General features: G+C 38.9%; 1 protein-coding gene across 1 annotated transcript in view; it reads right to left on the bottom strand.

Moving 5' to 3' along the window:
- Nucleotides 1–18,181, bottom strand: part of sbf2 (SET binding factor 2) — an 85,584-nt gene that overhangs the window by 21,401 nt on the left and 46,002 nt on the right. The window contains exons 16-22 of the mRNA XM_086071014.1: nt 17,485–17,634; nt 11,381–11,449; nt 5,224–5,394; nt 4,320–4,585; nt 3,168–3,340; nt 2,866–2,939; nt 136–331 (exon numbers count right to left, since the gene is read on the bottom strand). Of these exons, the coding sequence (XP_085927140.1) occupies nt 136–331; nt 2,866–2,939; nt 3,168–3,340; nt 4,320–4,585; nt 5,224–5,394; nt 11,381–11,449; nt 17,485–17,634 (1,099 nt within the window). The remainder of the gene's footprint in view (nt 1–135; nt 332–2,865; nt 2,940–3,167; nt 3,341–4,319; nt 4,586–5,223; nt 5,395–11,380; nt 11,450–17,484; nt 17,635–18,181) is intronic.

Below are 18,181 nucleotides of genomic sequence, written 5' to 3'. Positions count from 1 at the left end.
ATGACAAGTGCAGCAGGGACACAATACAATGGCCTATCTGCTTGAAGTGGTTGGTTGCACATGACCACATCAGTGTATTTCCTATCGTTTCTTATTGTTATCTTCGAAACCTTCATTAGCACAGAGTGAACTTACCCAGGGGGTCATGGGGGATGCCTTTGAAGATGATCCGGTACGTGGTAAGGAAGAGTGCTCCCTCTGCTGGTAGGATGTGTGGGCCCCCCAGCAGGCCCCCAGTAGCTTCTTCCCTGCCATCAGGATCCAGAAGCACCCTCAGCCCCTCAGTGACAAACTCCTCCCCGGGAAGTAGAGCTGGACGTAGAATTTTAGGCTGATGGGACGACATGTTGAAAATTGAAACCAGAAACGACACAAAATATGTAATTTTTCATTTGGAATTCCTGTACTCTAGAAGCATATCGGTATCACAAGATTTAAACATTTTAAACTACAATGTCAAATCACAGCACTTTGATAGACATTCAAGCGTCACAAGCATGCCACTTTTGAAAACAGGCATACATACAACTTTTGTTTAAAACAAATATTCCCACTGTCGGTAAATGCCACATTGGGATAGAATTCATCATTATGAGAAACTTGATTCAATGAAACGAAATAAAAAATGTCACTCATTACCATGGCCATCTTGCATGCTAAGGCTCATTAATCTGATTGGGAACTGACAAAATAATTGTATTTCTTCAGCATGCCAGGTGCAGATATTTACCCTATTTTGAGTTCCAATCAAATTGAGGCAAATCAATATTGGACTGCAATGTATTCAACACCTTAGCAACCAAAGGGGGTATTCAATCAAAATCCACCATCATTGAAATCAATAGCACGTGCCTGGTAGGTAAATAATTACAGCATGCAGGCATGTCACACTGACACAATATGCAGCTCGCACTGGGATCACAGCAGCCGTGGAACCAGTCTCATAACGCTGTTTTTGGTGAATGTAGGCCAACTTCAAACTGTATCTACTACAGACCTTTTCATGATGTTTGGAAACAATAGGTGCTGGGGTACTTCCGGATGGCAGAAAATTAGTAACCACCACTGACTTCAACAAAAAAACTTTTGAGATGAACTTGTTTGGGGTTCCGCTGCGAGATTTAGGTTTCTTCAATTTACTTAAAAACAAAAAAAACTTTGAAAAACAACCCAGTGGAACCTGGTGTTGGACGTAAATTATTTTCAATTGACACTTAACACATTCAAACTATGGCGGTAGAAATTTATCAGCCATATACCCTGTTTTCTGGATCACTCTGCCTTGGTTAAATGACATAGAAGAGTTCTAGTGGTGCCATCTGAGCTATTGCCACCCGGAAGTGTCATGGTGAACAGGTCTATTGGTGTCTAATAGTAATAGGATTTTAATAATTGGAATTAAATGTGTCAGGCAATGCCAATCCCTCTCAGTGAGTTAATAGGATCCTTACAGAATGCCCAGGTTTGCCTGTTGCTGAGTAATTTGCAAAAGAAGACATGGACATTGGTTCAATAACCTTCTTTGACCCAGGTCAGAAGTTTAAAAGAGGTATTAGGTTGCATCTTTAATGCATTCCCTGTTTTTTCTTTCCAGGAATCAGCGCAGTTTTTACAATACTACTCTGACTCGTCATGAGGCCGGTGCCACTGTTGTTTAGACACTTTTTAGTATTTGGCATGCGTCTTGCAGCTAGCAATCCAGTTTGGAATGAGCCACAAAGTTCAGCAGACAGCTCACCACAGCTTCCAGGTTGGTCTCAAGGGAGTACTGGGATGCTGTTTTTCTGTGTGTACGAGTGCGTGTAACAAGGATTACCAAGTGCTGGCAGACACAATAAAAGCACAGCAGGGTTCAAAATACCAAGTAAAATATTTAAAACTGCACTTGAAAACATTGGAAGTCTTCCACTTGCTGCACATGAGGAGGAGAGAGAATACAAACTGTGGATGGGAGTTGAATGCCACGGTCTATAAAAAAGGTCAAGACATATTCTGTTTGAGTTTAAAACCAATATGAAACCTAAAATAATCCCCATAGAAAAACATTGCTTATTCGTTTGCTAAAATTAGGTTACTTATAGTGTCACATTATACTGATTCATAACATGCTTACTGCATGGCGGTAATTCATAGGAACATGATACAAATATAATTTTTGAAATGGAAACAATGTGTCACGATTGTCTGATCTAGTTTTATCTGACTACCACCACAATAAAATAAAGGTTTCAGGGGGTTTGAATGTTCCATCCAATAAAATGAAGCGTGTGTGCTTTGTGAATACTCCCACTTCCAAAAACAGGCATTTCTTGACAATAATATGTTATATCTGACCTCGCTAGTCTAAACATGACATTCTGATGAATAATACATTTGTGGAATGTGACTTATGAAGCAAAATGCAGCCGTTTTTATCCGTCTCAGGGGGCGACCATTTTGCCACTTGCTGTCGACTGAAGATGACAATGTTGCTCAGGCACCTGTTTTTCTGAAACTGCGCTGATTGGTTGCTACCTTAGACCTGAGTAACTTTGATGTCATCTTCAGTCGACAGCAAATGACAAAGTGGCCGTCCCCTGAGATGGATCAAAACGGCTGGATTATGCTGCTTAACTCATATTCCATTAACGCAATATTAACCAGAACACCATATTTATATTAGTGGAGCTGCATAGAACATATTATTGTCAAAACAATTTTTGGGGTTAAAACCACAAAAAAGTAAGGTAAAAAAAAAAAAATGTTGCCTTGAATGTGTGGATATATGGATAGTAGCTAAATTAGTTGTGGACATTTTGATGCTTATCCACAATTTTAATTCCTGTATATATGCTCCAAATATTTTGCAATGTAAGCATCACACACCTTCTGAATGGGCGGTAACCTCCTGCTTTCCCTGTGAACTGCCTCTAAAGCCTCCATCTGCATGGCGACGACTCCTGTGGGTCACAAGATGAGGTAGGTTACCTGGTATTCACACACGCACAGAGCCCGTAGAAAGAAACACATAAGCTCGCACATCTCCATGCAACCAAGGTTTTAAGGCCATTTAACATGTCATGAGCTAACCAGCTCAAAGGCCGGTGTTGCTGAGAATAAACACCAGCAGGAGTTACTCAGGGAATTAAGACAGCAGATGCGTGAATTGAAAACTGTCCGTGACGTACCAGGGATCATGCTGTGGAGGTTCTTGATGTGTTCCTGGGTTACTCCGCTCTCAGTGCACACCTTGTCGATGAAGCGAGCCACAAATCTGACCACCGAGTTGGCCACGTCGCTGGTCTCCGAATCCTCAAAGCCGCTTTCTGTATCGAAGCTCTCAGCGACGCTGCCGGCGATGCTATAAATGATGAAAAGCAAGAACATGTAAAGGGTCAAGCAACTGTGTCCATATGGAGATGTGAGAGCTGTGTGCTGACAGAAGCGATCAACGAGCTGGCCCAGGCAAAGTGTTGATGCTAGGATCAATTTAGTAGCCATAGAGAATGTTACACATGAAGCAAACTGCCTTCTGGTATCCTCAGTAGTGTGTGGCAGGATCCATCCAAATGTCTTCTATAAAAAAAAAAAACGTTTGGGGATACAATGAAGAAAAATTAAAACAATGAAAGAAAATGACTACACAAACAATTTTGCAGCTGTTGTCTCATAAAAATTACATGCAAACAATAAGGAATAAATTGTTACATCTTGAAGCAGTTTGGGGAATAAAACACCAATTTGTGTCCACAAAAAAAAAGGAAAAAAAAGAAGGTATAAGCCACAAACAAAATGAGAACACTATGTTCATCTGAAGGATTTTGGCAACAAACTAGCCACTTTGAAGCAAAGATTTATTTCACAGTGCGCAGGAAGGGAAATCAGTCACTGCTATTTTGTTTGGCTTGAGTTGAGTAGAGAGTGGGCCTATTAATGATGCCCAAAGGGTTGAAAGCCTCACTATTTTGTGCAGTAGCAGCATTCTGAATGCATCTCAGGCTAGATGTGGAACAAACATAGGAGCCATATTCCATTCTATTGAGCAACATGTAAATAAACATGTGAATGACTTCAACCACATCCACCCACATAACTTGTCAACGCTTTATGAATTAATGATCTTCCGATTGAACGGCCACCAATCGTGATTAGCTGACTTCCATGGAAAGGTCCTTGATCAGCATGTCGATCAATGGAGGGTAGGCAGAAAGAGAAAATAATGGGGACAACAGTAAAATGGAAATTAAGAATTCAGTTCAATATGCCTTTTTAAGAGCACCGCAAAAACAAAATAATGCATTGACTTAAACAAATAAACCCTTTTTCTTCTGCCTGCTGACCTGTTGGTGACGATGCTGTTGCTGCCGCTCTCCCAGTCGGCTACGGGCGTGTTGCGAAGCAGTTTGTTCTTGCTGGTATCCAAAGGAACTAGCAGGTACACCATGAGGCTGGCATAATGGATAGCCTGGCTGAAAATTGTGCTCTCCTCATTCTTCACCAGTTCCTGCTGCTTCTCTTTGCTCAGGCTTGGCCACAAACGCAGCTGCTCGGCAGCCAGGTCCATAGCTGTCTGCTCCTCGTCTTTTGCAGGCGCTGTGCCCACATCCTAGAAGGAGATGGAAGAGAGAACGTTCTGGCAGGAGAGGAAATGTTTGAGCGGACTGAGGGCCACTTGAAGTTCACAAAAAGCTCAGATTTAACAGGTTTTCTAAAAAGATTTCTTGCAGACAACATAGAGCTGGCCAGCAGAAAACAATTATTAAACAGTGTTTTAATTGTACAGCATGTGTACATAACTAGATAATCCCCAAATTATTATAGTTTTTTTTATTTAAATAAAATGATACTTAGTCCTATTCTATCATTTTCCAAGTTTTCCAAGAATGACATTTAACAATTTGTAGTAGAATCTCTACAACACTGTCATTGATTCCAGCGGTACGAAAACATCACCGGTGCCAGCCATCCACATAAAGTCTGTGCTCAAGCCAATCCCCAACCGGACAAAAAGCCTTTAAGACTTCATGAGTATACATTTTAAGTGCTACTTTTCATGGAAAACAATTAATGTAGTTAAAAAAAAAAGAAGTGTTAAATGAAATGACAACTACCAAAAATCTTTGACCAAAGTTACAGCTTACTAAAATAGCGTCATCATATTCTAAATGATCTCTGATGGATTATAAGAGACCAGCTAAATGAGACTCCAGATACATCCAAATTCATGCAACAGTATCGTTTTACCTTCAGCCTAGCAATGATGCTCCACTTCTCCTCTGGGGTGTTGAGATATAAGGCTCGGATTTGGCTCTGGACCTCGCTGTAGAAAGTGGCCTCCCAAAATTGCTGGTTAGTCCAGATGGGGTGGTCCTGGATGCAGGTATAGGCAAACTGGTTCACCCCAGCAACCAGTTTCTGAAAGAGAGTAATACATTTAAACGGTAATGCAAATGAGGTGAGTGTGACTATTGTAAGAAATATAAATACTGTATTCTGCTGGTCAATTCTAGTATTACTGTCATTGTGGTGTTAGATCTTTAAGTTTTGTTTAATTGTATTCTGACAGTAAACAAAAATCATGCTTAGAGGAGCTTTCTTTTTCAATGCATTTGCTTTATTCTCGTGACTAGTTACTTTTGTAGATTCTCACTGAAGGCATCAAAACTATGTATGTGGCTTTTTATTATGTATTTATTTTATTATTTTCACTTTTTTTTGTTAAGTACATAACTACACTCATTAGTTGTCGTCATAGTTTTGATGCCTTCAATGAGAATCTACAATGTACATAGTCATGATATAAAATAAAGCAATGTATTGAATGAAAAGGTATGTCCAAACTTTTGGCCTGTACTGTGTGTGTGTATAGTGAAACAGAAAGCCAAAAAAAACAGCCACTATAAAGACATTCAGTAGGCTCACACCTATTTCATAACCATTGAATGATTTTTTATTCTCACACAACTTCCAATTTAAAATGTGTATTGTGTTGTGTAAAAAATCAATTGTTTTTGATTGCATCAAAATTTACAGCCATAAGACCAACTATTAAATGTAAATAAATAATAATAAAAAAAGACTTAAGTTGTCCATGTGTTCTGTCCCTGCCTTACACAAAATCATCTGGGATAGGCAGCATAACTGGTAGAAAAATGAATGGACGGACACTGGATGATGAGGGGCATCCTCATATCTAATTTATTTCCAATGTGATGATGACATTGACGGCTGCTCTTGTTTTTCCACTTCACTCAAAACAGGCCAAATTGTTATCTGTATAGGTGTAAGGTCACTTAATGCAAAAAATGGCAATTTATTTTTGTTGTTGCTATGGGTATTTAAAAAAAAAAAAACAGTACAGTTTTCTTTATTTTTCGTGTGTGTGTGTGTGTGTGTGTGTGTGTGTGTGTGTGTGTGTGTGTGTGTGTGTGTGTGTGTGTGTGTGTGTGTGTGTGTGTGTGTGTGTGTGTGTGTTTACAAGCACTTGTTACCTGTAAAAGCAATCCAGTAAGGGAATGTGCAATGCTTTCCTTCAGGCATTAAATCTGGTTACCACTTGGAACACTACAATGTAAATTATGGCTAAATAAAATAATCCCAACATGAGTCAAAACAACAGTCAAGTGTGAAGATCTTATTGTAAGACCCAGTGCAGTTTTTTTTTTTACACCAACTTTTGATTCCTTTCCCCCCGCTATTACTAAGTATTGGGTTTTTTTTTTATATTGTCACTTTGTTGTTTATCCTCAAGTATGAGAAGTGTAGGCGGTTGCTATTATTAAAACCAGCAAAACCAAGACAGCTTTAAACCCTCTATGATGGGCCGATCTTATTGTAAAACCCAGTGCAGTTTTTTTACACCAACATTTGATTCCTTTCCCCCCGCTATTACTAAGAATTGTTTTTTTTTATATTGTCACTTTGTTGTTTATCCTCAAGTATGAGAAGTGTAGGCGGTTGCTATTATTAAAACCAGCAAAACCAAGACAGCTTTAAACCCTCTTTGATGGGCCGAAAGCCAAGAAAGACATGGACAGCCTAGCATGCTGTTCCTCACGTGGCCTATCCTGGACGCAAGTTCATTGGAATCATTGATAATAAAATTGTAATTAAGATAGGAAGAAAACTATGGCCAAAATCTTGCAGATAACCACAAACGAATAAATCAAGTCTCTTTAGAGAAAAACAAAACAAAAGTGACATGTTATTGAAATACCAGACGCTTCTCTTCTGTTTCATTACACAACAAAGGAAATTTATTTGGGAATGATGTACACAAAGGTGAGGACTTTCATGAATTTTATCACCTCTGATTTACACTAGGTATAAATATACAGTATTCTTTTTCGCAACAAAATATCTTGATGGGGGGTCCAGTTTACGTGACCCAAAGTGGCAATTTAGCTCAAGCCACTTTCCCACTGCATTTCCCGGTAAATTGTCACATCAGAGGTGAAGCAGGGAGTATTCCCCTGAGCCTCTCTCTCAGAACTCGCAGAAACGGCACACTGGCTTGTCCGAAGTACACGTTCACACCGCAGATGCGAGTTGCTCCATTGGCACAATAAGATGGTGACCCGAAGTTAGCGTGAGAGCAGCAATTGCTTTTTGCAGAAAGGGACAGTGAATCTCAGTTGTTAAACCACATACCTATCTTTGACTGTCATCTCTAATACTACGTTGGGAGCTGGCAAATTACTGGGTCAACCTCAACCCCCCAACACACATCTGTCCCTTACACACAGGAGAGCAAAGTCAAGAGACAAGAGTACAATAGTTAAAATGGTGGCTTGTCACTTCTGTCAGGAGTTCAAAACGTTGAGCTCTTCTTGGAGCTTTTTCACTGTTCGTTCACGTTATTCATATCACTTATCAATACACTACAAAATATGCCTTGTTCTCTATTATTCAACATTGAAAGCAACAAAAATGTCCCGTCTATCAGCGTAACTAACACAATAAGTCATTACCAAGTTATTTCAGAAAAAGAGAGCTCAACTTCTGCGGTCAAAAATAATTAGAGGAAAGACTTCACTGTGACCAAAAGCTGCCAGCGCATGCGGAAGAAGAACACATCCTAGTGGAAACTCTTCACAGACAAGATAAATCTCAGCGATAAGGATAAAAAAAAAAAAGTTTTACAAACAAGCGTGTAAATATGAAAAAGAGGATGGTCTATCAGAACCTCTGTAACACCTCTCTGTGCTACAAGCTATGTGCTATGGGTGGGGCGTGTTTGTGACGTACCTTTGCTGTCTATACTCAGCCTGCATGTGTTTTTCTGACTCTTCAGACATGTGGAGGTCATTTCGACCTAGGTCATCACTTTAATACAGCAAGACACTCACAAGACAGATGGCAAGGCGCGGGATAGGGAAGGGGAGAATAATAGAGAGGGAGGAGGAAAGGAAATCAAGTTAAAGGGAAAAGGGGGAGTATACTACTATCAGACACAACTGGCTGAGGGACTTGATTCATGGAGGGTGGAATGTAAGTTTGAGAGAGGGGTAAAAACAAGCCCAAAAAATACAAAGGGAGGTAGAAGGGAGAACGTGTGTGGAGGTAAAAGGTGAAGTGGCTGTCAGGATCTTGGATCTTGTTTTTAACATGGGGGGTACGATCCTGAGGTTTAGGGCAGAACAGGCAGTAAGTAGCCTTCAAGTACCGACTGGACAACACATGTCAAGTATGTCTCGCATATACTGAGTAATAGTTCATGTTGTCACTGAAAACGCTGGGTCAAACCCAATACGTCACCAGCCTGGAGGCAGAATTCAGAACATTCCTGAATTGCAGGAGAAAAAAAAAGGGGTAATTATTTCTTCCATAACTGCCTTGCACATAATCAATCTCCTCTAGTGTAAAACATTTATTTACTCATAGTAAGATGATGTTAAAAGCCAGAATCATAAACAAACCCACCAATAGAACATAGCTGTATAATAACACAATGTACAAGTAATGTAAATGTTCTAAAAGGAGGTAAACATAAATTAAGTAAACCAGAATTTTTGGAGTCACGCAAGGGTCAACCAGTGCGTCATTTTCCTCATGAAGACAGCAGTGTTCCTGCAGTGTAGGTCATCAAATGACTTTTATCCAGCAGGATAAAATACATTGTATCAAGTACAACAAAGACATCTAGTGTGTCACATTCAAATGGATGGAATATTATGCAAAAGAAAGACATACTCAGATGTCAGTGATGCTTATACATCTCCTGATAAACACTCATTTTTAGATAATAAAGGCCAGCCAAGTGAACTGTGCAACTCAACAAAACTCAATCATTGCATCTAACAAAGGGCCACTGTGGCTGTGTAAAACCTACAGTAGATGAACTTTACCAACTGGTATCATGCATGCAAAATACAGAGGCATATTTTGGACATCCGTTTGTCATTCTTCCCACCGCAAATATTAACAAGCATCAACAACATGCAGTATATCAGAAGAGTCAGGGGACATGGAACAGCAGAGGTATTTAAGGAATGTGGGTCAAAAACATCAGCTGCTAAACGTCAACATATGGAAAAAACAAACTTACTAGTAGTGACGATTGTGGTAAATGGCGGCTTTAGTGTGAGCAAAGTTCCCATGTTTCTTGGCCTGAAGAATCTACATAGGAGCTTGTGGATAGTAGCACTGACAACATTAAAATAGGGTGAACTTTGACTCCTGAACCCAAAATACAGTAAAGGGAAATTACAATTTATACATCAACATTTATCTATGATTTCACACAACCAGAGTGGTTTCAGAAATAAAGCACTGTTGCAAAGAGAGGGACAACTTATTTAAAAAGGGAGGTGTATAAGGACCAGAAAGCAACAGAGGTTGGGAAACGACACCATAGCCTGTTATGACAGTGACAGTCTTGGAAGTTGAGTGACATGACCATGAACTTTTAAAGAAATATGCTGTGTAAGTTGAACAGCTCTGAGGAGTGGTGACGACCAAGATGCCCCATTACTGATCTCTGTTTATGTCATGGTTCTACTGTGTTGACTTTTGCACCAGTGCACCAGTAATTCCAGAATCTAGACTTGGCAAATTCTTGCCTGACCGCATGTTACTTTTTACCCACTACGTGAGGAGAAAACTAGCTGCAAAAACACAAACATTGCTGTTAGAGTCTGTTTTATTGGCTTTCAGGCCTCGGTAAGAAATTATTAGTATTATTGCACTGCAGCTAGCAGAAATCCTTATGAAACCACACACACACACACACACGTTTGAAACTGTGACAAAAATGATTCACTTTGGATTTTGTTCTTTAAGTTTTACAAACGTAACATTAAGTGCAACTCAGGTTCCAGTCTAGATGAATAAGGTAAAGAGCATAAATTGTAAAAAAATTGCACAAATTTGCAATACGAGCACTAGATAGAAGCAACGTACTTACACGTACGTACACAATAAGAAGCACTTCTGCAGATAGTGAACACTTCTTAAAAAAAGAGGCCATGTGCTTGGTTCAACCATTTTACAACAAATTAAACAAAAAAAAAATGGTTGCCTTGAAAAAAAATTATAATTAAAATTTGTAAAAATAAAAAATTTAATTATATTATATATATATATGATGAAATCCAAATAAATCTAAAAACTGCCTTTGTTATGTACAACTCTTAGAACATTTATTATTAACACAGACAAACCTGGTTTTTACTTGATCTGACATGCGGCAGTTGAGATTTTGCAGCTGTGCCCCAGGTTATTGTCTACCCGGAGGAAAAAAGTTGTAGCGCACACATATGATTTTATTGACAGGCTTGTGAAATGACTAAAAAAATGGACTTACCATCTTGAAAATAAATGATTAATGTTTCAATGTACTCCCTGCAATGTGCTTGCGTACTCCTAGTTGGGAAACACTGCCCTAAGCAACTCATATGAACACATGCATAACCACTACATAAAATGATTATTACTGGAGCTTACTGAGCAGTTGTGACTGTCTATTTCATGTAGACTTCTATCTGTATTATACAGTACAGGCTCCTGGTGGCTAAACCTCAAATTAATCATGATGCAAGTACAAGTCTGTGAAGTGCTATTTATCTTACTAAAAGCACATTACAAAACTTTTTGTTGGTGTTATATAGGGGGTTGGAACCAATTAATGACATTTCCATTCACTGCAAAGAGAAAATACGATTTGAGATTCAAATGTTTTAAGTTATGAGAGTGGTCATGGAACAAATTGGACTCGTAAGTCAAGGCACTACTTACTAGTAACAATGGAATATTGTTGGGTCTCTTAAAGGCTCAAACACTATTGCATGTAAAAGGCAGAAAGCGCTTTTAGCAACAGGCATGGCACCCCTAGCACTCTGTATGCATCATCTGTGAAATAAGCGAAACAGAAGCCACATCTGTGTTTAATGAACCTACTTACTCTGTAAAAGGCTGTTGACAGTGGCAGCAGCGCAGCAGCCACGATGTACTCCTCAGAGCTGGAACAGTCCTGTGGGTCAAACAACAGGGGACAAGTGAGAGCGGGGCAAGACGCAGCAGGTCACAGGTTACGCATTTCTGTTCCAGCTCCCAACACACAGCAGGGCAGCTGGAAAAAAAACATATGCATGTTTTGGTAATGGAAAAGTGAGACATCGCGTTATCGCTGGTACGTGTTCTTCAGCTATATCTTAAACGGTCTATCTAAGTGGACATCAAGCATGCATGTGACACATGGGAATGATCGACGTGATGAACACTAAGGGGTCAACTATTCAAACACCAGTTACATAAAGACGTTCGTGTCCTGTTAAATGTCAGCACAACCAAAGAAAATAAATAAATACAAATCTGCCAAAACCACTCACTTCACCATTTTCCATAGTAGACATAGACATATGCTTTCAATAGCCTTATATAATCCTTGCCCTGACACACTTGTTTAAGCACACCAGTCTTGAATTTATTTGCAGTCTTATCGCAAACATTCAACATGTTGCATAAAATCTTTATTTTTTCCAAAGCCATTTGGCCATGTTGAGACACAGAATCAATCCTTTTTCTTTCCTGCTTTTAAATCAAAGAATGGTTGGAAATATTTCCTCCCAGACAAATAAAAATGTTATCCTGAGAGCAATTTTTCTTTTGTAATCTCGTTCTGTGCACCCGCTTGTCCATCTGTCTTGGAAACTTGGTGGGTTTTACGATCTTCTTCATTGGCCCCTGGCATATTTAAAAAAATGAATAGATTAATTAATTAAAAAATAATAATAATAAGAGATGGTATGGAAAATTATTTAAACAAACTGTCAACACACAGGACGATAATTAGAATTTATAGGTCTAACTTTTGGCTCCTAATCCATATTACACATTCAGTACTATTCAATATTATGTATACTAACATAGCTTTAAAAAATATATATGATTATCTATATCCATGCCTGTGAGTTTGGATTCAATACGCAAATATGACACATAATACATAACAACAATCAATTTTATAGTTCCATCATGCACTAAATTGCATAAACACTGCTATCGCACAATTGGACATATTTATAATTTACCACGGGCAACGCTTTAATAGTTGTCTAATGGTTAGATTAGATTAGAATTTCGATTTATCTAGAAATTAACAAGGAAATGGAAAAAAATGCTAGAAATATTAAAATATTTGCAATTTTGTTTATTTAATTTTTTTGGAAAAGTCACACGCAATAAATCATTTTTAGGCTGAACTCTATGTATGTTTAGTTTAACCTGGACAAAATGCAGCGTTTCTGTCACAAAAATAGCAGCTAACTAGTAATCACGGTGGCAGGCACGTCTAAACTGTATTTTAGCTTAGGTCAGGTCAAAGAGGTGGGGTTTATCGGTGTTTCAAGAGAACACCATTAGGATGGAGAGTACATCAAGTTATCAAGCAGCAGTCTTGGGAGCTCTAAAAAAACCTGATGAGAACTCCTTTTAAGGACTCCAAAAGTACTTAATTCACAGGAAATTGGTACTTATTAGTGCGAAGCTATGTCAGGATAAGCTACTGAACTTAAGGAGAATATAGCCAGAGGAAACATAAGTAATACCATGCACAAACAGCGGCACTGATTTTGACCTGATACCGTAACTCATAACTCTCAATTGGACTCGTTTCAAATATAAAAAAAAAAGCATGAGCATTTATTTCGTACTCTGCCTGACTTCAAAGTCATGAAAAGAATGTTGTATACATAGTCACACATTGAGAAATCAAGAGTTCACAGCATAGGGTGAAGAATGCAGCATTCTCTGATAGTGGTCTGCAACGGGGCCCCTGCTGCCATTATTGCGCAAGAGAAGAAGACTGAAAAATAGAAACAAGAATGTACAGAGGAGCGAAAATGCAAAACACAAGTGCCACAGCTACACATGAAAGCCTGCCTGCCCCCTGCGTGGACTGAGCAACACAGTTTGTTTTATTTTGCCTGTCACTTGTGTTTGTCTTTTCTGCCATTTGGGCTGCGCTAAAATGTTCCACCTTGGAGCGGCACCAGAGCATTGTTTACTGGCATAGCAAACAATGCTGCAGGTCATTGGAGTTCCCGATCGTAAATGCACAGGTGCACAATTGAATGTCTACCAAACCAAAAACAATGAAATTCAGCGGTGCATATAATATTTTCTTTGCAACAGAAATCTTCAGGTGATGAAATCATCACAAGATCAGGGGGAAGCTCGGGGCCAGAAAATTATGTCCTGTAGGAGGTGGTAATGTCCGCAGTCTTTTGTGTAGCGCTGCTGTCACAATGATGAAAAACTATTTTCTGGATTTATAATGCAGATGCACATAAAATATAAAGGTTGACTCATAACCCCAAACATCACAACATTTGGAAATCATAAATTTTAAAATAAAATAAAAAATTCTCCCCTTTTTTTGCTGGCAGTATAAATGCAAAGCCAGCCTAAACATCTGTAGGATTCTAAAGAGGAAAATGTCAAGTAAATGTAGCCAACTATGTTATCGCCTATAATCTCCTCTAAGCAGACTGGATGAATAGCAACGGCACAAAAGCTTTCTAGATAAACTCACATAGAGATAAGCACCACATTATCTACAAAGGGCCTGAGAATAAACGGATGAAAACTGATTTTCCTTAGGCATTGAAGGCAATGCCATTCCAAATCCACTGCATGCAGGGTGGATAGTACATGTTAGTTTATTCGGGGAAGAATTTACTGACAAGAACTTGTTTGAATGCGCAGCCTCACATTTCTGGCTGCTACGACATCCCTCCGTCTTCTTTTCCTCCCATTATTTACTGAATTTCTCACCAGTCTTTTACTCCCCCTTGAAGCTGCAGGAATGCTTAACGGCTACGATGACTAACGTGGTTATTCGGCCTGAGACACACGTACACGATGCAGTGAGCAGCATATGACAGAAATGATGCAGGAAGTGAACAAAGGGAAACTTCCTAAGACGCTATCCAGGAAATCTGCTGAAATGAAGTGAAGTGTCTGGAATGTGCACATAAAATGGCACTTTTACGCACACATAGTGCATAAACATATTTTAGTGATTTGCAAAAGCAAAAGGAAGAGAAGGCCGCATAGTTGACCTCTGTGTTGTACCGAGAGTTCTGAAACCTGATTTCAGCAGATGTTTACTTGGCCACGCTGGACAGCGAATGCCCAGTTCCAATTCCCAGTGACCATTACTACGTCAAGCAGTCCATCAAGGTTAAGGAGGCAGACAGAGGTCATGTTCTCACAGCAAGAAACTCATTTATGTGCTAAATAATGTCAAAAGTATTTAAGTCATACACTGAAACTGCTGAAACTGTTATAGTGGAACATGTGCTCGTCTTGCCCACTTCTCACCTAAGCAACATCAAACTCGCCATCGTGTGGGACATATGGCTTCGGCGGCACCGTGGCCACGTGCACCGTCCACCATAATCCCCTCTCCTAGTAAACTTCTATTCAGTGTGTGTTTTAACTAAGATGAGGCCCTGGGCTATGAGAGAGCAGAGCACAGAGGACTAATAATCCTATCTGACAGGAAATGGTTGGGATGCCAGGATACATCCACAGCAGGCCTCATTCCCCCACATGGCTTGTGTACGGCGGGGAGCAGGAGCACTGACCGGTGTGTGTGCACACAACGAGATGGGCAATTAGCTCAAATGCGTCAGTGGGACTTGTTACTTTGTGATTCATGGCAGAAACACAGATAAGGATAATAACCTTTGTTTAAACAGGAAAAAATATTGTAAAATCTTACTGGCGACAACATCACATTCCTGAGAATCCCAATTTTTTTCCATGCATTGCAGGCTTTGAAAATTGGCTTCTTGTAAAATATGTAGGGCTGCCACGATTAATTAAATTAATCAATTACAAAGAAAAGTTGACATAAAATCTCTGCCTTGAAGTTTATTGAATTCATTTTTACGCACAGCTGAGTGAAAAAAGTTTGTAAAAGAGAGAGCAAGTCAAGTTTGGGATGATTTCACACTTAACCTGGAGGTGTCCGTGTCACTCACAGCACAGATTGGCTAACCTGTCAGACAATTTTACACTCTTATTCACCCAGCCAGGACCCCTTTTTACAGTCATACACACTCAAAGTCATAGATTAGTGCTGCTTGATTATAAAGAAAATATTAATCAGTCACGGTTATTTTGGTAATAATTGAAATCACGATTAAGACGATCAATTATTTTTTGGTACAAAACAAGAAAATGTTTAAACGTAAAAAATATGAAGACAAATAATTATTTAAAACACTATTATTATGCAAGTGCCTTTTGGATGAAGCAAAATGTATTAAATTAGTTATTATAACATTTTAAAAAAGGTGCTAATGTATGAATTCAAACAATTCAAAATTAATATTTATATAGAACGATTATGCTGACTTTGTAATTGTGGAGTGTAATAATTGAAACTGTAACTGAATTTTGATTAATTGCACAGCCCTATCATTGATACTATAGTGGAATGTATAACTGCACCACACATGCACATATTGTGTTTAATAATGCAAAATCATTTTTAAAAATCAATTTCTCGATTCATTGAATTTGATGGGCTAATCACAAAAATACATGATTTTAAAACTTTCAAGGTGCAGCCTTACATGTAACTCATATCAAACTGACATTTGACTTATGATACAGTTTTGTGTCACACTCCACCATTTGATCCCAAAAACTCTTTGAACACTGATCACGACCACAAAAACGAAACTGTTATACACCCTGAGGGGAGCATTTCAATGATAAATGTCATGATTGGCTTCCTAATGATGATGTCATTATGAATCAACGTGTCACGTACATGTGGGCGCCAGAAATACTAATGAGGCATCATGCCATCGTTCCACAATAGCAAGCAACATTTTTTACAGGATAGGTCACTCTGATCCGTCATTCACTCCGGCACACACATGCACACACACATACAATAAAATATCACTGTGAGTCTGTTTAATGGCAGGGTGTTGCAAGAAAGGGTGTGAAGTAATAATAACTTGACCGCCAATTTGCTATTTATGTTTCTTCCTCAGCTCATCTCAAAGAAATCCATAAAAAACAAGCTCAGAACAGATGTCTGGTTCCAATGAAAGAAAAAAAAAGACATTAAAATCAGAATGTGTGTCACTAGCTTTAGCAGCACACCGGGAGTGTGACTGTCTAAAGGTCTTTACTTTTGTACACTTTGTAACTATATGATAGTAGAGACTGTAAGTGTGTCTGTAAATTAAGCCCAGTTTAGTTTAGTGAGTTCAGCAAGTGAGACTGCTACTGCCAATCAATAGTTTTGTCACAGGGCGACAACTTTAACATTGAATTTATGCCCTGCGCAGCTGCTAAGATTAATTGGCTTTGTATTAAAAAATGACTGGAATCCCAAATCACTCACTGAAATCTGTACACTGGGAACTGCTTACAATGATTTAAATCCAAAGAGAGAGCCGATTCAAGGCAGTAAAAATGAAGTATTAACAATAAAGCCCTGGCTGCTATAGTTGAGTGAGGCCTCAGGCTCTTCCAGGACAGCACAAAACACACGGCTTACTGATTTTGACACTTGTTTCAACTATGGCGAAACCAGGAAGAGACATACAGGCTGTCTGATAAACAATGAGCAACATTACTGGACTCATTTTTACAACATGTTGTAAACAACTGAAGAATACAGGAAAGCAAAAAGCAGGAGGAAGGGTAACCGTGGACAGTAGGTCTTATGTACAATTGGGCTTATCGGACACTGCTTTTGCTTAAAAGCTGAGGACATTGTAACAATTTTCCTGTTTTGATTTCCGTTCTGGACGGATCCGCTACCATAAATTGTGGTTATTTTTACCTCAAAATGATTTTATGTAAGAGGTCGGAAAAGAAATGTGGGTTAGAAAGTCGAAGATAATAATTATCACTTAATTTGACAATGCTGAAAAAAGCAAAGTGATCACAATTTCAGAAGAAGAAAAAGATTAAGGCATTTGCTGGCAATCCAACAAAACATTTTTTTCATGGTTTTGGATTTCTGTGAATTACCTGCAGGGCACAATTCATCATCCGAATGATGTAGTCAAACTGTTGGTGGTCCAGTATGGCACGATTTTGCTGGACATGAAGACTTAGCTCCTCAGTCAGACACTGGCGAGCTGCTTTGCCTTTGAGTGCCCGCAGAGCAGCAGGAAGAGTCTGTTAAGTGGGCGATGATGGACAGAGGCAGGGTTGGGGAAGAACTCAGTCAGACTGTAACTGATGTAGATGGAATACATTTGATGAGATATATCGGGAATAACAAGAAATAACAGTGAAAATTTTAATTTTAATCTATTGACTGATTATTAAAATCTTCCAAAAGTCACTGTGTCATTGTGGTTAGCAGTCTAATGGAATGTAGTTCATTTTCTGAATAGTATGGAAAATGTGACTTTTTGTAATTTTATTTGAATGAGCGATATGAAACATTACTACTTTACTATAAAGTCAGTATGTACATTTCCTTGAGTACAGCCCTGTGTTTATTCTGACCATATGTCAAAGCAGGTTTTATAGGTTCGTGGACGGTTCACAGGATAAATGGTAAGCATTCTTACATAAGCAGTAAGACGCATGCTTTAATTATAGAACAAATATATGAAGTCAGTAGGACACAAAGGAAACAGGCTGTTGGCCAACGTCAAAACAAAAAAAGTGTTGTATTGTTGCCTCCAATATCCCGGTTTGTGCACAGTGGCCCACG

This window comes from Leptonotus elevatus, chromosome 3 (genome assembly GCF_054856555.1).
Source record: "Leptonotus elevatus isolate MCC_2025b chromosome 3, RoL_Lele_1.0, whole genome shotgun sequence".
In the NCBI taxonomy this organism is placed as follows: Eukaryota; Metazoa; Chordata; class Actinopteri; order Syngnathiformes; family Syngnathidae; genus Leptonotus; species Leptonotus elevatus.
This window is presented reverse-complemented; position numbering and strand designations above follow the sequence as displayed.